General features: G+C 48.7%; 7 protein-coding genes across 7 annotated transcripts; 4 read left to right on the forward strand and 3 right to left on the reverse strand.

The window, feature by feature from the left end:
• Window positions 1-965: 965 nt before the first annotated feature.
• On the reverse strand, window positions 966-1220 carry GLRG_09827 (uncharacterized protein; the record flags this gene model as incomplete). Its single annotated transcript, XM_008100512.1, has 1 exon — window positions 966-1220. The coding sequence occupies one exon, from the start codon at window positions 1218-1220 to the stop codon at window positions 966-968; it is 255 nt and encodes an 84-aa protein (XP_008098703.1).
• A 311-nt stretch (window positions 1221-1531) lies between these two features.
• Window positions 1532-1795, forward strand: GLRG_09828 (uncharacterized protein; the record flags this gene model as incomplete). The annotated part of the gene is made up of 1 exon (XM_008100513.1): window positions 1532-1795. The coding sequence occupies one exon, from the start codon at window positions 1532-1534 to the stop codon at window positions 1793-1795; it is 264 nt and encodes an 87-aa protein (XP_008098704.1).
• A 3931-nt stretch (window positions 1796-5726) lies between these two features.
• Window positions 5727-7223, reverse strand: GLRG_09829 (FAD dependent oxidoreductase; the record flags this gene model as incomplete). Its single annotated transcript, XM_008100514.1, has 1 exon — window positions 5727-7223. The coding sequence occupies one exon, from the start codon at window positions 7221-7223 to the stop codon at window positions 5727-5729; it is 1497 nt and encodes a 498-aa protein (XP_008098705.1).
• A 2603-nt stretch (window positions 7224-9826) lies between these two features.
• On the reverse strand, window positions 9827-10649 carry GLRG_09830 (phosphatidylethanolamine-binding protein; the record flags this gene model as incomplete). The annotated part of the gene is made up of 3 exons (XM_008100515.1): window positions 9827-9864; window positions 9935-10449; window positions 10522-10649. 3 exons carry the CDS (start codon window positions 10647-10649, stop codon window positions 9827-9829), a joined length of 681 nt encoding a protein of 226 aa, XP_008098706.1.
• Window positions 10650-13580: 2931 nt separating this feature from the next.
• Window positions 13581-14843, forward strand: GLRG_09831 (uncharacterized protein; the record flags this gene model as incomplete). Its single annotated transcript, XM_008100516.1, has 1 exon — window positions 13581-14843. One exon carries the CDS (start codon window positions 13581-13583, stop codon window positions 14841-14843), a length of 1263 nt encoding a protein of 420 aa, XP_008098707.1.
• Window positions 14844-17190: 2347 nt separating this feature from the next.
• On the forward strand, window positions 17191-18110 carry GLRG_09832 (acetyltransferase; the record flags this gene model as incomplete). Its single annotated transcript, XM_008100517.1, has 2 exons — window positions 17191-17590; window positions 17668-18110. The coding sequence occupies 2 exons, from the start codon at window positions 17191-17193 to the stop codon at window positions 18108-18110; spliced, it is 843 nt and encodes a 280-aa protein (XP_008098708.1).
• A 555-nt stretch (window positions 18111-18665) lies between these two features.
• Window positions 18666-20049, forward strand: GLRG_09833 (uncharacterized protein; the record flags this gene model as incomplete). The annotated part of the gene is made up of 3 exons (XM_008100518.1): window positions 18666-19496; window positions 19556-19858; window positions 19918-20049. 3 exons carry the CDS (start codon window positions 18666-18668, stop codon window positions 20047-20049), a joined length of 1266 nt encoding a protein of 421 aa, XP_008098709.1.
• Between the last annotated feature and the right edge of the window lie 6858 nt (window positions 20050-26907).

Consider the following 26907-nt stretch of genomic DNA (forward strand, 5'->3'; position numbering starts at 1 on the left):
GCGGGTCGGGAGCATGAGTTCATCCATGGTCTTGTACGGACTGATTCTATCGTGTAGACTGCTTACTTACTCTCCCTTTACGACCTGTACACATCTACCCCCTCCCACCCGGTCACACAGTTTACCATTAGCAGTGTACCATGTACCACCACCCGGCACCTATGAAAACGAGAGCATGTGGCCTGGCCCGGCTTTACTTCGTAGTGTCAGTAAACCTGTCCGTCCTGCTCTTTGTGGGGGGAAATCATGCAGTGTGTGCATCTGGTCCCCCCTCCTCTTCCAATTTTTTTCTTGCTTGGTTAGGACCGAGTAAGTAAGTACCCGTGGGTGCTGAGGTACATCCTCCCCCTCTCCCCGTTTCTCTTAGCCCTCTCTACTCCGTACCTCGTCTCTGATTTGGCTACCTACTTCGTCCAGGGGTCTGTTATCGCACTCCTCTCCACTTGTTGCCGTGTACAAGCTCATTTCAAAGCCCGGGGCTTGCAGGGGTCCCAAGACGGATCGAAGATTTTCGCAGGGGCAGCCGTTCGCTGTCAGCATCCTGTTCACTCGGTGCGGGTGAAGAGTATACTACCTACTCAGTCGGTAGCGTAGGTGGCTTATATCGTTGACTCCTCGATACCAGCAGCGAGCGACAGCCAAACCCAGGACACCTGGGAAATGTGGAATGCATCTTGGGGATTGGAACAGGAAGAACATGGCCAAAGTTCCGTCAAATCTGACCGCCGACACTGTTTGCTGCGTGTCCTCTGTCTCGGGACCATCAACTCGGCACGGCCTGCGGGCCTGCAGCCCTTCGGTTCCTGATATCCAGCCAGTCCAGCAGGTCGGGTCGTTCATGCGATACGGGCTGCGGGGCCAAATAAAAGAAACAAATAAAAAAAATGTTTAATTTTCTTTTGCAAAAAAAAGAATTGCGTTGAGATTGCGACATGTCCCGAAAGAGAGGTATGCTCATCACCTATCTATCGTCCACCGATGGTACTCTGCCAAACATGCACAGCCCGAGATCTGAGGCGGCCTCGGAACATGGAGACCCCTTCCTCTCCATCGTCCTCCTCCTCCTTCTCGCAGGAGAACATTGCCGACTGAGACTCTGGTGGCAATATCTGCCCCCAGCGGCCGCCGCTCTTTTCTGCCCGGGCATCCCTTCGTTGCGACGAGTGCCACATGCCTTGTGCAATCTCGAGGACAAGGACACGGGCCGGCGTCTTGGCCATCGACTCTTCTCTCTTGACATCGAATGGCTGTCAAGGACATGCATCCTTCCCGCCGCCTGGTCAAGTGGGAGCAAACTTCCGCGCCAAACCCCGTCGCCGTTGCCGTCGCCACGAGGCCTCCGTTTCGACTCTTCCAAGGTCGTTTACGCAGGGCACAAGACAACGGCCATTCTCCTGCAGACACTTGCCGACGAGGAAAAGGGGCAGGGTGCCGTAGCATCATTTTTCTTTTTTTCTCTTATTTTTTTTCTTTTTCTTTTTTGGCTCAAGAGAAGTCGTCGCTGACAGGATTATACATTGACGGGAGATCCATGTCCATGTTCCCGGACCTGGGTTCTCCCTCGTTCACTGGCTTGGCTCGTGTCCGAATCCAGAAACAGCCCACATCAGCCGAATCTTTGTCAGATATCACAAAGAGCTTTGGGACTGTGCGCTGTCAGAGGATAAGGGGAGGAGGAGGAGGAGGTGGTGGTGGTGGTGGTGGCCATCAGCTGCCCATCGACTTGGCCGAAGCTACGTCGGTCACTGCTAATATCAACCTTCTCTCTCTCTGTCCACGGATGATGATGAACTAAGCAAGACTCGGCACACCCTGACGAGACTTTTGTAACCACGCCACGTAGGTGCATCCCGTACCTGGCCTCCCTGGCCCCCATCTTGTATGCTACAAAGGTGTGTAGGTCACAGTCAGGACACGCGGGTGCGGTATGAGAGCTTCTGGCGAGCTTGGCATGACAAGCGTCTCCGGGAGAGTGGACCGTCAGATTTCGGGATTTGAACCTGTCCCTCCAGTGGGGGCCGAGATCCAGATTGTCCTTCTTGGCGGTACGAGGGGGTGGGATCCAAGTAGTAGCAGTAGTAGTAGTAGTAGTAGTAGTAGTAGTAGTAGTAGTAGTAGTAGTAGTAGTAGTAGTAGTAGTAGTAGTAGTAGTGGTAGTGGGCGAAGAGGGGCAGACGGGCGGCCGAAGTTCAGGGGAAGGGAAAATCTACCAAGTACATACGGATACACCACGGATACTTTTCTACATGGGCCGGCCCTCTGCAGACATGATGCAAGGGTGGCCGACAGGGAATCCACTCGGCCGCCTTTCCCCCTTCGCCCTTCGCCCTTCGCTCAAAGGTCCAGACGGGAAAGCAAAGGGCATGACACGGATGGAAACGCTGCAGCAGCTATGTAACATGGCCCTATACACTACTGGACGGGACTCAGAAGATGGGCACCAACCACCAGACAAGGGGCCCAGCCATGCAGTGGAAGTGGATGCTCCCAAAGGAATGGCACGCTGGGCGGCCGGGATTCGGGAGGGAAGGGCTTCTTGGGGAGGAGGAGGGGGGGGGCGGGCGCGCTTCCATGGGTCGGTCTCTCGATCCAATGACGGGCTGGGAAAACATTTTCATTACGAGTGAGTGAGAGAGCGAGCGAGAGAGAGAGAGAGAGTACCTACGGATATGTGAGTGAGAGAGGTATTACACATCGGCAAGTTCACCCTGTCGCCCGTGGCGGAGGACGGCGCCCGTCCGTCCCTCCCTCCCTCCTCGATGCTCTTCTCCTGATATGCATGGAAGATGGCAACCGTTTACGCTCCTCGTTTGTCAGCCGGTAGCCGGCAGTTGCAATGGGCTAGCCTTTCACGTCCTTCGCTTCACTTCCCGCCGTGAGCTAGCCAGCCACGCTACTGGATGATTTGGGTGTGCATACCATAAGGAGGACCTGGCCCGTCAACAACCACAGCCGGGACGAAGCACGGAGAGTCAGAGGCGCGCCATCAGGCCAGGCCCCGACGTATCACACGGACGGCGGGGACCCTTCTCATGTCTCAAGGTTCCTAGGACCTTTTCCATTGCATTATCCCAACCTACCCAGCACGATGCGACCTCTCGGGACCCCATGACCATCACTTAAACCCCGTAAACCCCGTTGCTGACCGCTGTCGCCCCGTTGACGTCGCCCTGGCGAGGGAAGACGTCTTCTCATCCCTTCCTCTCGTCCCCTTCGGCCTCGACCCATGGCCGGTTCGACGTCGACGGTACATGCGTTCCCGGTTGACCGCCGCCGGCCGTCGCGTGTGTGCCAAAGGTCCCCCCCCCGCGCCATTACCCAATTTCCCAGTCCGCGTTATCCATCCGACCACTTTCACCTGAACCGCCCGGCGTGGTTAGTTTAGTTGGCACCGGGAATAACACCTCTGCAGATCCCTTAAGCCCTACCGTATCTGGTTCACATCGTAGCGGACGTGCCATCAATCAATCCATCCATCCATCCATCCATCCATTTCCACTCACTTACCCATCCTGAATGGGACGAGACAGAGCCGAAAGCGAACCCCGCCGCCCCATCGATCCTTTAGCGTCGTCAAACGCGGTAGTTGGCTGTAGTGTAGAGGCGTGGGACGACTAGGACAAACGCCGTCTCCCATGGTCCCAGCCTGGGGCGAAACAAAAGGCCCAAGCTAGTACGGAGATAACCCCCCCCCCCCCCCCCCCCCCCCCCCTTCCCAGGCTTGAAAGCTTCGATGACCAGAGAGGCGTTTCCTGCAGTCGATGCCGTGATCGACACCGCCTATGATCCAATCCATGCTTGTCCATGCTTGCCAGGACCCAACGGGCTGAGGCGGCATGACCTCGTGCGACGGCTAGACGCACTCGGACGCATTTCCATGCGCAACCATGCACACGCAACTCTTCATCTTCTCACAAAACTGTAGACCGTATACGGATACACTGCGTAGTATGTACACAGTCGGGCGTCATTGCGGATGCCAAACGCGTGTCGACAACAATGACCTACCCACCACCCCCAGCCCAACCCAAGTACGCATGCCCAGATAGATAGGCATGACTAGAACGGTATAGGTGCATACACGACCATCACCAGCCGCCTTGCAAAGCCCTCTGCACGTTTTCCTCCTCCTCCTCTTCCTCCTCCCCCTACTGCTACTGCTCCTGGGGCACGAAGCGGCCCAACTATGCCACCGCAGCACCTGCGACGCTCACCGCATCCGGCATACATGCGTTCTCAACCCAAGGGCTATTGGTGGGCCCAATACCGTGTGCCTGCAGTGCGTGCGGGTCGACGTCCCCTCTGTCGGGTTTCTCCCTGAATCATTTGGGTTTCGCAGCCTGTCCCGGGTCTCCAGAGCTGTGGATCGCAAACCGCAGCGTAGGGTTGGGGGTCCCAAGCCAGCCGGCCGGCAATGGATGATGTGTTGTTTGGTTTGCCCAACCATCCCCATGCCCCCCTCCCCACCTTCGTCCTCTTCGTCGTCGTCGTACGACGGTCTGTCGAGTGACCAGAGACCACCGCCCCGCCCTCCTTGATGGCATATGTCGTCCCCCCCCCCCCCCCTTCTATCAAGTCGGGATGGAGGACGGGACGGGGGGAGGTCTCGTAGGTATCTTGGGAGTGCCTCGTACGCGGAATGAGCCGATGGTTGCTTCCAGCTTGGCCATCAAATCTCCGGTTCCCATTTCCGTGAAAATCCTACACCGGTGCCTGTCTGCCGAAACCAGGCACGTAAGAGGGTACGCTACCCGTCAGGCTACGCGATATTACTGCAAGCATGAATACGGATACTGCTGGGGTTGATGATTGTCCCATGCCCTCCCTCTCTGTGCGTTCCGTCCGTCGAGAGCGACTCCGGAAACACACCCACGTTTCGGTCCCTCCCGCCCCTTCTCTTCTTTGTTCCGCTTCGCAACCCGATGCTCCTTGTATCTTTGTGCTGTGATTCGATTCCAGCCGGGTGGTCGCTCTGCCGCTGCAACTGCAAGCTATCCGATGCGGTGCTTCCCGCGCCAGCGCATTGGCAAGATCCGTTCCCGCCTGTGCCTCTCGCTTACACGGCTCCGAGAAAACGGCCGGCCATGGGTTGATTTATCATCATCATCCATCTCATTGGTGTTTGTCAGGCGGGGCTGTTTCGAGGCTTTTGTTGCTCCACGCAGGGTGTGCGCTGTGCAGGATGGACATCATCACACGGCGCCGCATCATGTATCTATCTGCTTGACCCGGGAATACGGCTTGTGTTCTTTTGGACAAACGTACACATGGAGAGGATGCGGCCCGGCTGGATGTGACTCAAGACCAATCCAAAACCCCGCCCGTATCGCTTCCCCTCTCTACTTGTCCGCAACGAGCGTCTCGCAGTGTCATCCAACATGTACATCGCGAGCTTTTCTCCCCCCCCCCCCTCCCCCCCCTCACCCAGAGGTCGTACTGATCAAGGGGCAGACGAGCAGCCAGCAGCAATACTAACTTGGTAAATGACTGCCGTGGCCGCCAGGGTTGCGCCACTTCGTCACCCCTTTCCTGCCTCGCATGTCTCTCATTCTCACACCGCCAGAATGGCCATCAATCCGACCGGATGGTTAAGCTAAGCGACCAGGGCAGGACGCGAGCAAAGTCTATTCTTGCCCCTCCCCGATGGATAAGCCAACCCGACCCAACCAAGCCCGCCGCTGGCGCGCGCGCAGCAGGCGGCCGCACGCAAGGTGCAGTCAGTTGAGTTAACCTCGTTTTGGAACCCCAGGACCAGCAGCATCTCGATCAGCGGGTCCTGATGTCGAGTGGTTCACCGTCCCCGTAAATCTCCGTCTCAGCCGTGTGGAGGTGACTGCGAAGGCCCCGGGAAACCAGCTGCTTAGCTGCTGCTTATCCTCCTCGGTCCCATCGAGCATGGCGGCCAGCGCCCTCGCGCACATCCAGCAGAGCACCATGCCATGGCCTTGGAAACTGGCAGATACCCAGAGCCCTTCTTCGCCCGGCACCTGGCCTACGAAAGGGAACCCGTCCGGACTGAAGCCCATGATGCCGGTCCACTCCGCGCGCACCCGCCCAGCCGGGTCGTCCTCGCCCCAGTTGTCGCCAAAGTAGCGCGGCGTCGTCTCGTATAGGTATGTGCTGATGATGGGGTTCAGCTGCGAATCGTCCGTCGTCCCGTATTCCCCCAGCCCCTCATTCGGCGCGCGGACGAGGCCGCCGCCGATGACGATATCGCCAGCGAACTGCGTCCCCTGCGGTTTGGGGATCATGTACTCGTAGCCACCTTCGTAGATGAAGCTGTAAGTTGCCGCTAGGCCTTCTTTCGGCATCTTGGATCCCGGCCGGTGCGCCGTAATCTGTCCGCGCATCGGCACGATGGACTCCTGGAACCGTGGGTCGAGGAATGCCGTGTAGCCGTTGGTTGCGAGCACTACCCTCCGCGCTTCGATCCGGCCTCTGGGCGTCTCCACGATCCATCGATGGCCGTTTGCTGCGGTTTCGTCAACTTTCTTGACGCTGGTTGCAGGCGTCTCCGTGAAGAGCTTCAGGCCCTTGTTGACGCACAGCTCTAGCACGCCGGTGGTGAAGCGGTACGCAGAGATGCTGCCTGCCTCATAGGCAACACCGCCATACAGCCCCTCACCCGAAACGTGGAACCGGCTTTGCATCTCCTCTGCTTCGTAGAGTTCGTATCGCGAAGCGTCGTCGTCGGGCATGGCCTGCCTCATCGCGTCGACGGCCCGTTTTGCTGCCTCCCACTGGGCAGCATCGTAGATCACGTCAACGGTCTGACAGGGCCTGCTTTCCGTTGCTTTGTCCTTTAGGTGAGTGGCTGCGAACGTGTGGACGGCGCGGACGTTGGCAAGTTCAAGCCGCGCAATGAGGCAGGCAGTCTCGGTGCCGAGAGTGCTTGCATGGTGGAGGAATGATCGGTACGATGCGGCTTTTGTGTGACCTCCGTTACGGCCTGTCGCGCCCGAGGTCACGGCGCGGGCCTCTAGCATGGTGATGTCGGGAGGGGAGGGCGCTCGTTGAGAAGGGCTGCTGGTAGGAGGCGGGGAGAGTAGGAAATGGGCCATGGCAGCGCCCGTGATACCACTTCCTATTATCAGGGTATCGGTTGTTGAAGGTAGCGATGAACTCGATACATGGTCTGAGAGAACGGAGGGAGGAGAGTGCCAATAGCTTTCCGTAGGGTTAGCCACAGGGAGCGTGACGGGAATACCGGCTCTTTCGTCCATGGTGATTGTAAATTCAAGATTGTTGTAGGTTCAAGATGGAAATATCTTGTGAGATTGCTCGACAGAGGTATGTTCAATCCTGAGATTGTTTGTACTCAACCGGATGACGTCGGGGACACAAGAGGAGCTCAACCGTGATGCTCGAATATGCTGTGCAATATCGTCAGATGCGCCGGTAGGCTGTCTCATCCGTCAGGTTAAATCAAGATGCTTTTCTCCCGTTGTGTTCCGTTCCACGACATTCACACAATACACTGTTGCATCCTCCGTCCATCCATGAGAAAGAACCCCGCGCTCAAGAGCGGGATAATGGCATGTCTACGCGGGCGATATGGTGCGGGGTCCGATGGTCCGTCTGATGGCGCGGATACACATGCCCGTTTGGGCACCGGCGGTCCACCGGTAGTCCACCGGCGATAACCGCGTTTTCAACGGCTGTGTGGTTTCGCACTAAACTTCAACTGTTATTGTTGTCTGTGTTTTCTGATGTTCATGAGTTCCATGGAACAGAGGTCATGACTTCGACTTGAACAGGGCATCCCAGGCTTGGTGTTCCATTCCAGGGTCTGGGAGACAAGCGTCCGCATCAAAAATTGCATACATATCAAGCTGGGCAGGATGAGAAAGAACAATGATGTGGAAGTTTTCTAGAATAAAACCACAAAGGAAGGCGCCTAGCCATGGATTCGAGCACCTTTCCTATTCGATTTACGTATCACGTTTGCGGTGGTGTGGCCCATATCACGACCGAAGCATAATAGTTACTTCCTCCTCATTTTCAAAGTTTCAGCAATTCTCTAAGCCGAAGCTACAGATGGCGTCCACGCCTGCGTTCCAAGTTATCGTCGTTTGTATCTACCATCCATGTAGGGCGGAAACGCTTTCTCTAGTCAGTAAGTGTTTGATTCTGTTCGTGACGTCGACACGATAACCGTGCCCCTCGGTGAACCGGACGAAAGCTCTCCGTTTCTCATCATCTACAGAGCCACGGTGCGGCGACAATCTTCAGATATTGTTAATGTTTCTCCGATAAGGTGACCTTTTTGGCTCGCCAAAAGCAAAGTTCGTGCAAGCGAAGGAACGAGCAAGGTAGAATCCCAGAGGTACCCGTAACTATCTCCGTTTGCTCCTGCTGTCTAACATTCCATTCAGAGCTAGGTATGTATCTCCGTCGTGTCTATTGTCAAGTACAAGATCCCGTCCAACCTATTCGGATTGAACTTCTCCATCCCATCTTTTATTCTTCATCCAAGTACGACCAAAGCCAAGTCCCTTCAGCTTTCTCAACAATCAGCACACACCGGCCAAGGACCGACACCATATTCAGATTCAGACCAGCTTATACCAGACGATTTTCCAATGGATATCGCAGCCATCTTAGCAGAGGAGATGGAATTCTCGCCTTTGGTCGAAGAAGAAGCGTTTGAAAGCTACAACCGTCTGCAAGAAGTAGCGCACGCCCGCCCCATGACCCCCTTTGCCCCCGTTGTCCCCGTTGCCCCCGTTGCCCCCATCCCCGTCTCCCCCGTCTCCCCCGTCGCCCCCGTCGCCCCCGTCGCTCTGGCAGACGGTACCAATCAGCAGCGCCAGAGCTCAAGAGCAGCAGCGGCGTTACCCTCAAGGCGTCGACTGCCCTCTGAGCGGCCTAGTCCCAGGGTCCAAGGCTTTCGTCCCATAAACGAAAGACGTCGGAATCCAGCTCCTGCCGCGGCGGCCCAACAACCACAGCCTCCAGTCCCGCAGAAGCAGCAAGCGGAAAAAGTCATGTGTGTCTGCTCTGTCTGCACGTCAGGCGGAGCTGCAGGAAAGTTGGTGTCAAAAAAGACCAAGCACGAGCACGAGCATGGGGACCAGATCGACCGGGAAGGGACGTCAGTTGACGGCGATGATAAATGCCAGGGGTGTATCAGAAAGGGCAATGTGCGCTGTGTCGGCTGGAAGGATTTCAAGGTATGCGGTAACTGTGTCCGTACCAAAGAGAAGTGCTCGTGGAATGGAGAGTCGGAGAGGAAAAGGGAGGTGATCAAGCGCCGAAGCCGGGCTGAGCTGGCTGCGAGGCTTGCACAACGTCCCAACGGCCTCACCAACGGCCAACGCGATGCGGCGCAGCAGCCCTCGCCCAACCAGGGAGAGCAGGGTTCTGAGAAACAGTGCCCTGATGGCAAGGAGAAGAAGGCTCGGAAACGAGCCCGAGGACGAGTAGCAGCCGGACAGCTGGAAATGCCTCGAGCCCATCCCCCAGTCGCGAGTAACGACGGATCCAATCGCAATCTTGAACTTGCTGAGGTTTCTCATCGGATCTCGAGATGACTTGAGAGGGAAAGTTTGGACAATACTAAGGACGAAACGCAGGACGAAAGATGAGGTGGGAAGAGGAAGGAGTGAACCCTTAACAACACTGCGGTTCGCCAATTGCATGCATACTTCTCTTTGAGTTTCATATTATCATCTCATTGCCTCCCAACCTTGAGGGGCACTGGGCTAGGCGACCATTGAGCAATAACAATCAATCATCATCGGCTGATCTCCATGTTTTGTGTTGACCCTACTGCTTTCCCTGTGTTGATACAACCGACAAAAGGAATCGGGCATGGCCACTTTAGTCACTGCTTCTCGTTCTGGGCGTAGATGAAATTCGCACCTGGACAGCCATCATCAGTCAGTCATTGCACCAATAGCATAGAGACGACGGCGAAGTCAACTCAACTCACCAACTGCAACGAGACCGTTCTCCTTCGCCCACTTCTGCACGCCGCGCCCTTCCTCGCCTCCCCAGTGCTTGCGTTCCTCGGGCTTCGACAAATGCAGCTTCTCCTTGGTCCCGTTGGCGGGAACCCACGCGGTGAAGACGTAACGGTGCTTGCCCGTCTTCGGCGGAGGCCCGGGCAGCTTGTACTCAACAACGTCGTTCAAGTGCTCCGGGTCGATGCCTACAAAGATGGTGGGGGAGCTGCTCGTCGCAATCCAGTGGCAGAATTCCGACCAGATGGGGTTGTCACGCGTCGGTGCGTCCGGGTCAGTCAGGGTCAGGACGTAGGTCGTGGCGATGAAGCTTCTCGTCATTGACGAGCCCTTGACGAGGGAAACCGATGGTGCAGACTGGAGATTCGCCGGCTTTAGAGTGTTTCCGAGATCAGCTACATTGGAAGAGGACCACTCGGCCGAGAGACCCAGGATGGGCTGGAACTCCTCCAAGACGGTAGGGATGACCTGGGCGTTGAATAGTCTACGCCGCGCGTTAGTAAGTTGTTTGACAAGACGAGCGTCCATGTGTGTGCATTAGTTTGTGGTCAATTACTCTTCATGAACACGAGTCAAGTCGGCATCGGCCTCCAAGACGATCTGATCGCCGCCGGTGGGCGCAGCAATGGTAGCGGCACATAGGGCGACGGCAGCCAGGAACTTGCCTGCAAGGGAGCCCGCCATTTCCGGTGCCGTTTTGTTTGTTACCAACCAATTACGTAGGTAGGCTCGTGGCGTCCAAAAAGGCACACTTTGCGGAGGAAGAGCAACAGAGATGTGTCGTGGGCAAAGCAGATGCCAAGAGTGCTTTTCTTGCAAGTTGGTTGTAGCCGAGGATGAAGACCATGAATAGGTAGGTACTGGAAGAGAAGAAACAGAGATGGAGCATAGAGCTCGCTGCGGACGGTCTTGGCAGTGAGAGGAGAGAGGAGATGGATGATGGATCGTCCTATGCTACGTGCGTGTCTCGATGGTGATGTCATGCCGCTTTGCTCTGGCGTGCTTTTCCCCCCTGTCGTCTCCGCCACTGTGCAACAGCGCCCGTGCCGTCGTCCTAAATGAGATAGATAGGTCTGACCATAGCAACTCTATTTCAGCCGTCCAAGACCGAGACAGTAAGAGCCCGGTTATATCGTATTAAAGAGTATTATCCTTTTATCTTTACATCAGGTTAGATGCGGGATATGAGAGTTCTCATGGCCGTAGAATACCCGAAACCACGTTCGCCAAACCCGACGCGATAATTAATACTCGAGAGTCGAATCGATGGCCTGGAAACCAACCATGGCATGTCAACTATTCGGGGAAAATCAGCATCAAGAATGCATTTTATACCCATCATGGGTGTGTCGAGAATATTTCTTGACAGCTTATAGGACGCTCACTTTCAACAACGTTAACCAATGCGTACATCATGTTGCGCTTGCTGGACATCTAGAGCACTAGACTTTTGCAACAACCAATAGGCTGAGTGGTCGAAGCCATGAGCTCAGTACTTCAAAAGAAAAATAGAATGTTCGTCTTTCGATTGCTGTAATACAAATAGCTAGACTGATGCATATTTTGAAGCAATGTTGCTTTGGATTCCGTGTGTGGGCTCTGTTCAAGGGAATCTATCATGGGCTCTGTTATTACTCTGCTTTTGTCACGTGGGCATACCACCTGTGGGACTATAGGACTTTACACAGGCATATACTGCTCATTTTCCTCTATATCCCTCTTATCTAGATGGAACATTTTGACCGTATATATTTGACCTCTATCTGCGACAGCTGCTTAAACATCACTCGAATTAGCGCATGTGCATAAGTTCATGCATGAAGTGTGGCGTCACCCTCCGATGGACAGGGAACCTTATGCTTTTATCCGTAATTACCATTCCACTCTCAATGTTGTGCAGCGGATTTCTCCTCAACAACCTCAACACCTCCAGTTCAAGCTAGGGCTACTGGTATCTGAACGTCGGTCATAGTCAGGCCGTCGCCAGCTGTTTGTGACATGTCTATATTGCAGTGGCTCACCGAGTCAACGTCGGGGATACCATCGACGTTACAAGGCTATGCCGATACATGCCCTCCCAAGGCCTGACTTACATGTCCAGTGGTAGTGTACACAAGGATGCCAGTCCAGGCTGCCGTTTGACACCAACTCGAACGTTGCAGGTCGAGCCCCTTATAGCATGATACGCCGAAGAATTCTCAAGGCAGCTCGCGGAGAAAATCTGCCTGCTTGGCCGTTAGTACTATGAGGGGAAGTGACGGCGATCCCATCCTCTCCACGCCTCCATGTAATCTATCATGCCTTGTCCTCTCGGTCCGCCTGGCCAAGTCGATCTTACTGCTCGCGTCTCAATGCGCCATAGGAGGCACACGACATACTTTTCGCCCTCTCTAGTGTAGACATAAAATACCGGTACGCAAAGGCCGCAAAGTCAACTTTCCTTCACCAACGACTGCCCAGGATGGGCTTTCGAAACAAAGCGACCACGGGTCTGCGTGATCTTGCTGGCCACGACTGGGAGAGTTTTTGGGGGGTAGGACTAATTACAGCTTCGTTGGGCGCGGCCAACAGAGCTTCAAGTGGCAACTTTCCGCCCGATCGCAATGTTCTGGTTTGTTTCGAGCGTGACCAATGACGAAGCAGATAGATGGTCCCCGATGAGTTCCCGAGAGTCAAATTCGCTGGAGGCGTCCATGGCTCCTGAAATAAAGTGTCTTATGCAGTAATGTTGTTGTGTGCACTGTGCAGCAAACGATCCGTTGGCAATTTCGACATGATTCATCCTTTGCAGCTGCAAAAGTTCTTTTCTCGCCCCTCCGCACTCGTGAATCCTCACCGACAGACCTCTTCGGACTAACTAAGTAGCGATTGGCTAATTATGAGTAGGTAGTGTAACTGCTCCGGGGTCGGGCGTTGCACACCGAAATCCTTTAAAAAGTCAAAAAGGGGGTTGTCTACCTCCAAGGTTGACCCGTATGACTGACTGACTGGCCAGTAGACTTGGACCTTGGCCACGTGCAGAACCTTGGGAAAGAATTGTGTAGCTTGGGGCCCCTCCATCCACGTTACTCTTCAGAGAAAAGCACGAATATGACACCGTCCTCAAAACAACTGCCATTGGCTCAAGAGCATCAAAGCCAGATCAGAGAGGAAAACACGACTGGGATGCCGAGCATGTCATAAACCAGGCACTCACAAAGCCATAGCTCAATCATAGGCCTGCTGCACATGTTGTTGCAAGTTGCTCTGGGTCTGCCTGCGGCCGTGCGGCAAACCAACCACGCCGATGAGGATCTATCTACGACTCAACCCAATCTCATTGCCCTCTCGGCCGGGGGTTTGTTACTCAGGGATGTACTTTATACTTTAGGCTAGGAATAGGACTGTCACTGCTGCTGCAGAAAACTTGATTGTATGATGTTGTGTATCAGGCGAGAGGGGGTGGGTTTGGAGTTACGTCTCTTCCATCCCATCTCGTCCCATCTTTTGAGAACTCTCTCCCTCCCTTCTTTCGACAACCGTTCGTTGCCCATCCGTCAACTTGCCGTCTTCACAACGTTGTATTGGAGAGACGAAATGCCTTTCGTAGCTTCGTGTTTGTCGATGCTTGTGACGATGTGGGCGTCGCTTAGTCGATGCATTCAGAGAAAGTTCTTTCGTGTCTTTGCAGCCTGTTTCATCATCTTCCTCGGCCTTGCCTTTCACCTTACCCAGCACACCCAGCAGAAACACCACGAGCCGTTCGTGGCCCCCATCACGAAGCCCATCGTCCATGGCAACCCCGTGGATGGCCTGCCGGAGCCCTCCTATGCTCTTGACCCCTTCCCCTACTCACCTCAGCAGCCTTCAACAACAAACGGCACCACCGATGAGCCCCCAAAACCCTGGCTCGCGGCGGTCATCTCCACAGCATCAGATGCCAAGCGCCGGACGCTCATTCGGTCAACATGGATGAGAATCTTCAAGGACGTGCCGTTCGACGGACGCTTTGTGGTGTCCAACCCGGGGCCTCAGTGGACCGAAATGGTGGCCAAGGAGAACCGCACCTTTGGGGACATAATTGTGCTCGATCACGTAGCCGAGGACGATGTTACCGCCAACACCATCAAGACTCTCGAGTTTTTCAAGTGGCTGGTCAACCACGACGTCAAATACGAGTTCGTCTCCAAGATGGACACTGACCTATGGCTCAACGCTCGCGGGTTCTGGGACCGCTTCCTTGTACCGAGACTATTGAAGGATGCCGCTTTGGGGACTCTGAAAAGCACGGTTCGGAAAACCGTTATCGGCGAGCTCTACTACTCTCCCACTTGGGACCTCGTCTTCCCTCATGGAGCTATGTACACTGTCACTTGGGACATGATCAAGCTCCTGGTACGTCTTCAGAGCGAGCAAGGTGTGGTTACCGGGGAGGATATGGCCGTGGCTACTCTCATGCTGCACGGGCGCGAGAGGGCCAACTTTGTCAACTTCAGGGGCACGGAGAAGTTTGATTACGACGACGAGGACGCCCGGCACGACGGTACGGCATGGGCGAGGAGGAAGACGCACCCGGACGCCATTCAGCATGCCCTAGTCGGTGGCGAGGCCATCGCGATTCACCAGCTGAAGGACGAGAACCTGTGGTTGAAGGTCGCCGACTGCTTCGACGAAAAGGGAATCAAGCCGGCACCGCAGACCTCGCAGTCGGAGTCAGAGTCTCAGAAGCCCATGTCGGTGCAATGGCATGACTTCTGGTTCTGGATGGGAGTCTCGGATCGCTACGACGCAAGGTTCAGCAGGATTCCAGATCTTTTGTGGACGAAAGAGGACGGGCACTGGATATGCGATGGGATATGGGACCTAGGGGAGAACAAAACGGGATTTACAGCGGAATAAAGCGTCGTGATTTCCTGATTGTCCAAGCTTACACTTTACGCTTATGATATCCAACACATACAATATTTAATAAAGGACTTCGAAAGCATCATTTTGACATGCGGCGGTTTGTCTCAGCCAGCGTCCCGGGGGCCCATCCGAGGCTTAGCAAAACCCCGGCAGGAAAGGGTCTTGAAGCGTTGGCGTCGCGAGCTTTCATATTCAACAGCCCTAGTGCAAGTTTTGTATCAGCCAGCAGGCTCTGCAGCCCGAAATGTGGTTGCCCGTGCCTTCACTCCACTAGAGTTCGTAGACAGCTACTCATTCTTCTGCTTACCTTTCGAATATACTCAATAAATGAACCAGGTCTGGCGATGTAGTTGGTTATCACGTCAGTCTAACAGCTTCCGAGCTCACCCTCAGTTGCCTATAGACACTGAAACCGTCAAGAATTTCAACAAGGGGCTCATCATAGATGCAATCGAAACCTTGGACCTTGTTACGATTCCACAACCTCTACAGTTCATATCAACAGGACTTGGCTATTCAGATTCAACTTGCCGAGTAAGCGGCCTTTCTCACCCAATAGACTTATAGAAGTTTGCCTGTATTCTATTTACTTGGCATGCGTCTGGGAGCATATTGGGATACAACGCTGACTAGCTAATGCCCATGACGCTCGCATAGGGCTGGTGGCTCGTAGGGTTGACCAAGTAGTGTAGCGCACCGAAGTTCGAGACCTGGAACCCCAGAAGCAGCCATGAGAGCCCTTTTCCAGAAATTCGATTCTGTGGTCCCATTGCCTAGCTATGAGAGACTCTTTTGACTGATTCAGCAACTGGGTACTGATCAAGAGATCGGGTGTAAAAATCAGACCACGCCCACCAGGGTATTCCCTGAGGGCCCTGCCTCACCGCAGGGTCAAATGCAAAATGACTCGGTCTTTGTTTCCAAAGTAGAAGGCGCCAAATAATTTCCCACGATGGAATGAACCCTTTTTTCTTCTTCTTCCCCATTGCCTCCGTCGCTTAAAACAAATGCTACCTCGGGACCGAGAACCCCTGTCAGTCGTCGACCCGCTAGTCCCAACTCAACATATGCTCCGAGATGGATGAGTCGTTAGACGCCATGATGCCGAGAGCCGTATTGAGCCTGATGGATCAGATAACGGCTGGAGGAAGCGGAGCAGATCTGATAAGCCAGCTTAGCGTTCCAACCAAAAGCCATCAATGTTAGCGCCGACGCTGAGTTGTTTCGGTACTGTCGTGACAACGCCACCCATGGTACGGAATCGATAAGCGGTTTAATATCCTCCTTGGCTCTTCTGGAGCGTTTTAAAAAGCTCGACTCCGTAGAGGACATCGAACCACCCAACGCCCGACGTGATGCTGGGTACGGAGAGTGAGACAGGGTTCAGCCGTTGGCCGCCACCCAGATCGGCCTGTGGCGAACTGCGAAGGTAGTGGTGCGCTTTGGACAAGGGTCGAGAGACCTTTTGCTAGCTTGCTTCCCGTTCTCGCCAAGGTCATGGTCGTTGCGGACACCTGGGAGGCTTGGGAGGTGGGAACTGACCTCGGCTGACCAGCACAGCACGTTTTGTGCCAAGGTCAACCAAGGGCCAGGATGAAGCGAGGCGGGGCGAATACGAGGATGTAAAGAGACTTGTTGAGATGCTGGAATTGCGGATCTGATAACTTTAATCTTGTCAACAGGGCCTAGAATCGACACCAAGGATACCGGACCATCGGAACCCGTGTCATTTGTCATTGTGGAATCAGCTGGCCACTATTACCATTGTCCATGGACCATGGGCAAGTGCTGCGGAATCGGGCAAACTCTAAAGCTTCGGCTGCCGCTATGTATTCAGCAGCAGGACTCCGTAATACTGGTCAACTCCGGATGTGTTCTGGCCACCGAGGGGCACGTCCTTCAGCCGGACTGCCGACCCATGTCTATTACTTACCCGGTTGGGACTTTACACTTACCCTTATCGGCATGCATAATAATAAAAGTCGCATCTCAAGATCCCCCTAGGGAGACATCCTCCGTCCGGGGTTGCCTAGAGCAGAAGGAGGCTCCGAAGGAAGACTTGAGGGCATTGAGTAGTCTCGTAACACAGATGGTGCAGTACTGGCGACTGGCGGGTCTCCCAAGCCCTGTGAAGTAATGGAGGCCTATGAGATGACAGATCTGCATATAAGTTGTGGCACTTTCCTCGTTGACAAACGGGACTGTTTGTGACCTACAAAGACGTCGTTGCTTTGTTGTTCTGACCGCACTTTCAAATCTTGCCTATCGGTGCTTGCCTCTCTTTCTTAGACTCTCCAACCAATCCGGTTTCCTTCTCCCTCTTCGGTCTTTCGTCAAGATGGGTTACGCAATCCTGCCCGCGTTGATCCCGGACATCGAAAAGGTCTATGACGCCTACTTTAAAGCGTTCAAGGGTGACGTTATGGGAGAAATCATGGTCAAAATACTGTTCCCAGACGGAGTAGACTCTGAAGAGTTTCGCAAAGCCCACACCGCGGGCACTCTGTCGTGGTGGCACCACACCGACTGCCAATACACATACAAGTGCGTCGACACCGACACAGGGGAGATCGTTGGCATGGCTCTGGGTGATATCTACCTCAAAGAACGGAGTGAAGAAGAGCGTAAAAATCCCGGTGTAGCCTGGCTTGAGGGAGCGGCCAGAGAGCGTGCCGAGGCGGTTCTCAAGCCACTTCACGATGTCAGAGAAAAGCTGTTTGGCCGGCGACGGTACATTTGTAAGTCGCCGCCAAGACATCCCGACGATCATGTTTGGAGCCAAGACTGACTAGCCTGCTTTTTTCTTTTTTTTAAGACGTCCATGTTATTGCCGTCGATCCGAAACATCAAGGCAGAAAGGCTGGTGCCCTCTGGTGTAAGTGGGGGATTGAGCTCAGCAACAGCCTGGGGATCCCCATTTACTTCGAATCGTCACCCTCAACCTACCAGTTGTACGAGAAAATGGGCTACGAGACCCTGGACGAGAAGATTATCCACAAGGCGGAGCTGATTGGCACGGCCGAGGATATTGAGGTGCCTCTCATGGTCAAGATGCCCGCTTGTGCAGGGGGCATGACTTTCAAAGAATGGCGCAGCGTGGGGTACCCTTCCTTCGGGGAGGTCAAAAAAGGCCTAGTCACTCCCGTGGTCAATGTCACGCCGGCCAAGGAAAAGGTCGAGGTCCAGCCTTCGGGAGGTGCAGGTTTTAAGGGTTGGAGGCATTTGTGGCGACGGCTTTTCCTGTGCGGGCAACAATGATTATGTATTATCGGATGATTCCCCCCCGTAAGTGGTTTAATGTTATCGATTCCCTGTCATGACTTTTGTGCCAATAAACCCCCAACAAGATTGCTTAGAATGTCGGTAAATGCAATGTAGCCTTTGTCATTGAGGGTAATGTATGTTCTCTTGGGATCACGCAAGGCCATGACTCGATGCCGAGGTATCTAGGGTCCGTAAGACCGAACAGCCTTCTCTCCTTAAATCCGTCGGCCCAAGCAAATCATGTCTGAATTCGCTGATGCAGAGATGGTGTCGGCCGAAGCTAGCAACAGACCCCCGTCGCCCCGACAGGCATTTCATTTCCGTTTAGTCCGCCTCGGATCTAATCAGATGCGCATCTGATAAGCAGGGTCTCTACCAATTCATATTGCCAACCTGCCTTTTCCCTTTTGCATTACGCCGGGAGATCCGGAAAAAGTGACCATCAACCAGCTGGGGCTTATTTCTTTTCATTCGAATAGGCCTTTGTGCGGTCACTTTCGCTCCCCCTTCCCCCCCCCCCGAGCCCATGAGCTCCCACAGTCGGCCACCATGCTGAAGACGTCGCGGAAAGCGGTCCTTTTTGTTGGGCTCGTGAGACACGCATTTGGGCAATTTGCGGACATCCTGTGCCGATACTACTTTACCAAGAAAATCCCCATTCCCTCAGCAGCGAAAGACGCCGAGCCGGTCAACATTGTCATCGTTGGGGCTTCATTCGCCGGTTACCATGCCGCCCGATTAATAGCCGCTTCACTCCCGGTAGACGGGCCATACCGCCTTATTATTGTCGAACCGAATCGACACTGGCAATTCACATGGACGCTACCTCGCTTTTGTGTCGTGGAGGGACACGAGCACAAAACATTTATCCCATATGGGCCTTACCTGCCGGCAGGCTCCGAGTCCATCGTTCGATGGATCCATGACCGTGTCTCGACTATCACGGATCGAACGGTAACCATCCAAAGCACCGGCGAAGAGATTCCGTACTCTTACATGATCATTGCAACGGGATCCGGCATTGGCATGACGTTGCCATCACGAGTAGGCTCAACGGACAAGGCGGAAGGGATCCGGTTACTGCAGAGCTTCCAGCAGCGTATCAAGACCGCCAGAAATCTGGTTGTTGTCGGCGGAGGCGCTGCGGGTGTTGAGCTTGCCACAGATGCCAAAGATCGGTATCCCGAGAAAAACGTGACGTTGGTTCATTCCAGAGACGCAGTCATGAATCGATTCGGCCAAGATCTGCAAGTCAGAGCCCTCGAGGGCTTGAAGCAACTTGGCATCGAGGTCTACCTGGGAGAACGGACAACTACTGAGTCTCCTGTGGACGGCCTTGTTACCCTTAGTTCTGGCCGCAAGATTGAATGCGACTTTTTGGTGGGTCTCGAGCTCGTGGTAAAAGCTCTCGGCTTTCTCGGCTGCTAACACATAAGCAGGTCAACGCCATTGGCCAGCAACCTTCCTCTCAGCTGATCAGCGAGTTCGTCCCTGAGGCGATCGCCAACTCGGGTCGTATCAAGGTCAAACCTACAATGCAGATTGACGTCGACTCGCTTCCTAATATTTACGTCTGTGGTGATGTTGCTGAGGCGGGTGTCACCAACCCCAACGCCCGAGCTGCCATGAAGCAGGCCACTTACGCTGCAGACAATCTGCTTCTGGCTCTTCAGGGTAAGCAGCCTACGAAACTCTATCACCAACACTGGGCGGATGGTTTTATCAAGTTAACACTTGGCTTGGTGAGTTATCGCATCCTATACTACATGTGATTTTGAAATTCTGGCTGACCCAATTACAGCACAAATCCATCTCGGCCTTTGGAACTGGAGACACCGAATTACTGTTCCGGTCGAAGGACAAGGATGTTACCTTGATGATCGAGAGGGCTTGGACACATATGGGAGCCAAGCCCTATGAAGATATAGAGTAGGAACATGGCTATGCCCAGAACTGAATCTCTGATAAAAGTTTTCAGAAACCCCGTGAGACTGTGTAATCAAATGGCAGAACACAAGGGACTTTTGGTTCCACACCGACACCGTGTAGCTGCAATTATATCGAACACATCATACCACTAAAAAGGCTTTTGGCATTTTCCAGTTAACATCTTAGTCTTCTTTAATTTTATAAGTATGTCGTCCCTTGTCGGTGGACCTCTGTCGATTTGATGACGCGATGTCTCCAACGTTCCCGAGACCCAACTCAACCCCCCTGCCAATATCGGAGCATTATGGTAGTAATATTGTGTGCCCCATCAGACATGCAGACGGACGGGATCGTCCAAGAAACGAAAGTGGGTGCTAAAGGGGGGTTGGGGTTTGAAAGGGAACTTGTTTGAATATCCTTCCCTGTTCTCAAATACATGAGTTGGGCGCCGTCAGGTTCAGCAGGCAACACTTCCAGCTTACGACAGCATCTAATACTACTTGCTGCTCGTATTTTCATCAAATAGTCGTGTGGTAATCTTCGAAGCTCGCCGTGTACTTTTGAAGAATCAGCCAACAAAACACACCGGCGATGGTGCCTCCACATTTGTTCCGGCGGTGCAGGTATGCAATTTATGATTCGATAGTGGTGTCCTCATGACATCAACAGGACTCTAATTGTCCCTGACGAGGACATTATCCGGTACGCTCAACGCGTTGGAGGCTCTGCTAAGAGCGTCTTGATCTGGGCTCGTTTTGAGCTACGCCGGACGACCAAGGGTCATCGCCGGTATGAACGCCTTTTTAGTTGAGACGATCAGATCGTTGCCGTTTCTGATCGTCCCACTTGCGGGAGACACGGCATTGAGTATTTGTCAATTGCGAGGGCTAGTTTCTCGAGCATGTCTCGTTACAGTGATCGGGGATGACAGGCTTGACTGTTGTTTCATTCTAATGTTCATTGGCATCCACGTTGCCAAGTTCCTTCGGCGTTTTGTTTCGACAGATCAATAGGAAAATCGTACCGCTCCGTCTTGGCATTCGAGTTAGGCCATGTGGTATTGTGTCAAAAGCTTCTCACGCCTCTAGGGGAAAGGCGCTATCCGCTAGTCTGACACTGCAAAGCAGGTTCCGGGTCTTGACATGTCGTGGTTCAGCACCTCCGATGTCAGAGCCGCCATCCCTGTCGGCTGTTGTATTAGTTGACTCGTCATTGCATTTAGGCTCTTGGCTTTTTTATAAGAACAAATCAAGCAATGGGATCTGTCTTGCTGACTGTCGTTCTCGGAGTATCTTGTAGGAGTTCCAGTAATAAAATCCTCTTTTTCTCACCACCACACACAAACTCGGGCAGTCACAGGCAGATAGCAATGCCTTGAGCCGGCGATACGCCTGTCGCCTACTTGTACACTAGGATCTTGTTCCTAAAGCCCACCTGGCCCAACACGGGAAGCTTGTTTGGAGTCATCTTGTACAACCCATTGGAGCGACCGAGCCCGCGTAAACAGATTCGACGGCGTCAAGGGCAGCAATGACCTCAGCGTATTATACACATGGGATTAAACCCAAAGGTTCGGCTTCGCGAAACCAAATCTGGTCTACCCGCATTCAGAAGCCCTTCCGCCCCGAGGCCCCGTCCCCCGGCCCCGCTCGACGCCGGTGTCCCCCGCACTTTATATAAAACCAATACAACAGTACGGATAGTCTCTCGGTCTATCCCGGATAGGGCCCGTGCGGCACCTCTGATCATTCCATTTTTTCCCCTTCTTATTTCATAAGTTCTCCGTGTCAATCTGTTACAAGAAAGGCTTGGACTACGACGCTGCTCCAACAGCGCAACAAGGCACCCTGGCTCCGACGTGGGTCAAACCCAAGGAAGTGCATCCGCCTGGTTTGACTTTGACAAACAAAGTACCCGTAAATATATCCATACTACTAGTAGGTACTCTGACGGTAGGTAGTACAGACCTACGCAAAGAATAAGAGACTGTCAATACCTTACATTTCTGGTCCGGCCTAGATTAGCCATCTCCCGCAACTATGGGCTTCTCTCAATATATATAGAACAGTAGGCGCCCCTCAAAGTCTCCGTAACTACCGACTCTTTTGCCGCAGTTATGGGACCATCCCCGCGCCGGTAGGCAGGATAACCCGCAAAACTTCCTAACCTGGCAGGCTTAAATTTCCGGTCAGACACTCCACTGTGGTTCTCTTGGGAATGTTGGCTTGTCCCAAGCCCCATACGGAGGAGCGTGTCAAAAGTAGTGATCCATAGTGCCAAGGCCCACCATCCCACCTAGACCCACTTTATAATAATCCAACCAATTAGAGCAGTAGGATTATTTCTTCTTCCATAAGGCCCCTACAAGAGTAATTTTACTATAACTATCTATCTATCTATTAACAATAATAATAATAATAATAATAATAACTATCTATTATAACTACTGCTGTTATAGCCTGCGTTAACCTGTTACGCTTTAGTGTAGGAAAATAAGATATAATATTTAATAATCCTTTTTAACTATATTATAGATATTTCCCTACTTAAATAGTAGAGCATGTCTCTATAATTCCCTAGTGTAATAGCCGTAAAGCTGCTGTTACGTTCTCTGTTATTTTATAGAGTATTATTAATCCTTTCTTTATAGATTACATAAGCATTACCTAGAGACTTCCTAGGGAATACACTACCACTTAGTGGTGAAACCCTAGAGAATTCCTAGTAGCTATTGTGGTAATTCTCTAGGAATTCTCTATTATGTTCCTATCTATTATATAATAATTACTTACGTAAAGATTGTTTTTTATCTTAAAATATAAAGTATAATTCTAATATATATAAGTAAAAATAAATAAATTACTAAGTATAATAGTAAATTACTAAATATTATAAAGGAATAAAACGTAAAATTACTAAGTATTATAAAAGAAAGTATATAAACACTAGTTATAACTATATAGCCTAAACATCCTAATTAAGGTAATCCTATAGGTTTTATTTTATTAGATACTAGTAGTGTTTTATTTACTTTTTATACTTCTTACTATTCCTTTATTTATTATAGTTATATTTACTATATAATTACTATAATTATATTCTAAATCTTAATAATTATTTTACCTACTTACCTATAATTATATAGTTATTTATTAATAGGTCTACTATTAGTGTTAATATTATTTAGGACCTTAATAGTAGTTTTAGCTATAGTAAGATTATAATCCTTAAGCTATATTATTTTATAGTTATTAAGTCTAAAGGTTATAGCTATATTAGTCTCTTCTCTATTTAAGAGTGCCTTTTTTCTAGTATTAGTAGTATATTCCTAGCTATAGGTATTAACTAGGTAGAGCTAACTAGATAGTTTACTAGTAATTTTATAGTAAAGCTGCTTTTAGAAGCACTTTTTAAGATTCTTCTATATTTCCTTAGATATAATAAAGATATTTTAGCTATTAATATTCTCTTAAATAGATATAGTTATAATAAGAATATTAGTAATTTATAGGATAAAGAATAGACCCTTAAGCAAAAGTCATAAGTATAAATTATTATTTAAAACGTTTATAGTAAGCTACTTAATAAAAGGTGTAGTAAACATTTTATAAAGAATAGTAAAATAGCTATTTAAGTAGACTTTTATAAAATCTTTACCTTATTACTAAATAAAAGTAGCTAGATAAAATAGTATTTTAATAGTAAGATTATAAGTTATAATATCTATATATTTACTAGTATAATTACTATAAGTAAAAAAAAGTTTTTTAGTAACTAGTTTATTATTTCTAGCTATTAGGTTAAGGTGTAATTAGTAGCGCTTAAGCTTATTATTAACTATAACGTTAGATAGGGATTTATCTTTATTATCTCTATATATTATTACCTTAATATATTCCTTAGCGCTTATAGTCTTTTCCTAAGGATTAATAGTTAATTTATTAGTAAGTTAATAAAGTAACTTTAGTATGTTAGGAGCGTAATTAATAAATATATTAATATAATTAATAGTATCTACTTTAGTAAAATAACTATTATTTATTTACTTAATAGTTATATAAATACTATAAATACTATTAAGAGTATTAGTAATTTCCTAATTTTTATTAGTAGCAGACTAGGCGCGTTTACTAGCACTTTTATTAATATTAATAGCTTTTATTTTAGTAGAACTAGGCAGATAAAGAGGTTTAGCTAATAACATAGCGCTAGAAGTCTAGGGGTTTAGCAAGATAGTGTTACTTTACTTAAGCTTAGTAAGGCGCTTTTTAGCTTTCTTTAGCTTACACTCTAAAGTGTTCTAGTTAGGCTTCTTAGTAAAGTAACTATTAGGAGTATAAGTAGATATAATATTAGTATCTAAGTTAAGTTTACTTTTAATATCTAAGGAGGTAGTACTACTAGTAGTGTCTTATTTAACCTTTAGCGTCTAAATTATAGTTAAGGTAGTCTAATAATAATAAATAAGATAAGTGTTTTCTTTTTTATAAAAGTCTAGTTAAGGGTTTTACTAGTAAATTATATATACTTTATCCTTACTATTAGTATAAAAAAACTAAAAAACGTTAGTAAAAATAACGTTATTAAAGAATAATCCTTTAGGCGTTTTAATACTAGCTTATTTAGCTTTAATACAGTGCTTCTCCTAGTAAGTGTTAAAGCGTTTCTAGTATTATATAACCTTAATACTAAGTAATTTAGTCTTCTTAATTAGGCGCGCTTTACCTCTATAGATAGTAATAGTATAGAGATATCTATAAAAAGAAATACTAATTCTACCCTTAGTGCTAGTAAATTTATTTAAGAAGTATTTTTAGTATTTAACGTTAGTAGATAGAGTTTTATTAGAAATATTAAGAATAATATAAAATTATATAATAAAGTAATAGTAAATAAGGTAAAAAAAATAGTAAATAACTAGCTAGTTTATACTATTATATATAAAACAGCTAGTTAGGTAGAAGTAAAGATATAAATAAGTTATTAAGAAAGTAAGGGGAAATTATAAGGTGTAAATAATAAAAATAAGGAGAATTATAAGAGAAAAAGGATTTATATAAAAGAAAAAGAATAACTAGGCTGTAGTTACCTTAGGTAACTAGTTATTTACCTTCTATTATAAGGTAAAGTCTTAATTTATTTATTACTAGTTACGTAACGTATAGATATTTACTATAAATAATAAGGCTGTTTACTAGAATTTTCCTATTTACTACTTAATTATTTATAAGGATTTTACTAGATTTCTTTTAACTAACTGCCTAACCCTTATAAGTAATTATTTAGACTATCTTTAGTCTTCTTATAGTTACTTTACTAAAGATTATCTATTATTTATTAGTAAATTATTCTACTTTTAGCTAGTATTTTCTTCTTTTATCTAGTGATTTCTCTTAGTACTAGTTAGTAGTATTATTTTATTACCTACCTTCTCTTTTTTTAAAGTCTTTATTACTAATCCTCTTATTACTAATAATATTCTTTAAATTCTTTAATTAAGTTGTCTGCTTTTATAGCGTCTGCTTCTATTTAGGTGTTATATAGGCTAGAGTACTTTTTTTATTTAATAAGGTACTATATCTATAGTTTTCTTTATCCTTACCTAGTAATTCTCTTTTTAAGGATTTATTTAACTTTATAGTGCTAGTATTTATCTTACTACTTATCTTTATAGGAGTCCTCTTTTTTTATAAGGCTACTATAGATAGAAGTCTGTTTATATAGGTCTTTTTATAGGTCTTTAGCTAAGATTAGGTATATAACTAACACTACTAGGTAAATATTTATTATTAGAGGTAACTCTAGCTAATATACTAGCTTTCTTACCTTTTTAAGGACTTTTATTAGTTTAGTATATAAAGGTAAGGTTTTTACTAATAGGTTTTCTAGCAGATAGTACCCCTAACTAAGCTTTAAATAGATAAAATCTCCTAGTGTAAATAAAATATACTAGTGCTTATAATTAAACACCTCCTTTATATATATCTATACTACTGTAATTAAAAATTTTACTTTTTTCTAAAGTATTTCCTGGTTAATATTAGTATTTAAATTACTAAGAAAATCTAAGGATTTATTAGTTTTAAAGCTATATAGTACTTTATTTAGCGTAGCCTTTATTACACTAAAGTACGTATTATTTAATAAATTTTATAGGCTAATTACTACTTTAATCTAATATTTATTTAGGAAAGTGTATATAAACGCCTAGATAGCTATTTCTACTATCTAGTTTTTTTACTTAGAAAGACTATCTATTTATAGATAGTAAGCTATTAAGAATTTTAGTTTAGTGTCTAGTTTTTTCTATAACGTTTACTAGAAGTCTAATAAGAATTTTAGATCTCTATCTAAGATAATATTCTTAGGTAATCCCTAGTTATAAAGCTAGAGAAATTTTAACACTATATAGGCCTATTCTTACGCTTTATATATAGTATGTCTAGGTATTAGGATTATAGACTTACTAAACTTATCTAAAATAGTTAATAGTAAGTTAAATAATAGAAAGTTATAAAGCTTCTATAAGGTATTTTTAGCTAATACTAGAGGTAGACTTATAATAAAATCTATTATAATAGTGTAGAAGAGAATTAGAGGTATAAGTATAGGTTAAAAAGCCTTAATAGGCTTTTATCTAGTTTTACCTAAGGGTCTATAGATCAAGTAGTATTTCTAATACGTTTTAATCTTCCTTATAAGGTTATAGATAAGGAATTTATCCTATAATTTCTACTATCCCTACTTATTTCTAGCGTAATAGTTTTTTTTATACATAGTAGTAATAAATTTCCTAGCTAATTAGCTAGGAATATATAGCTTTTACTTCTCTAAGTGTTTAATACAGTATATAAGGTAATAG

This window comes from Colletotrichum graminicola, assembly GCF_000149035.1.
Source record: "Colletotrichum graminicola M1.001 genomic scaffold supercont1.52, whole genome shotgun sequence".
Classification (NCBI taxonomy): Eukaryota; Fungi; Ascomycota; class Sordariomycetes; order Glomerellales; family Glomerellaceae; genus Colletotrichum; species Colletotrichum graminicola.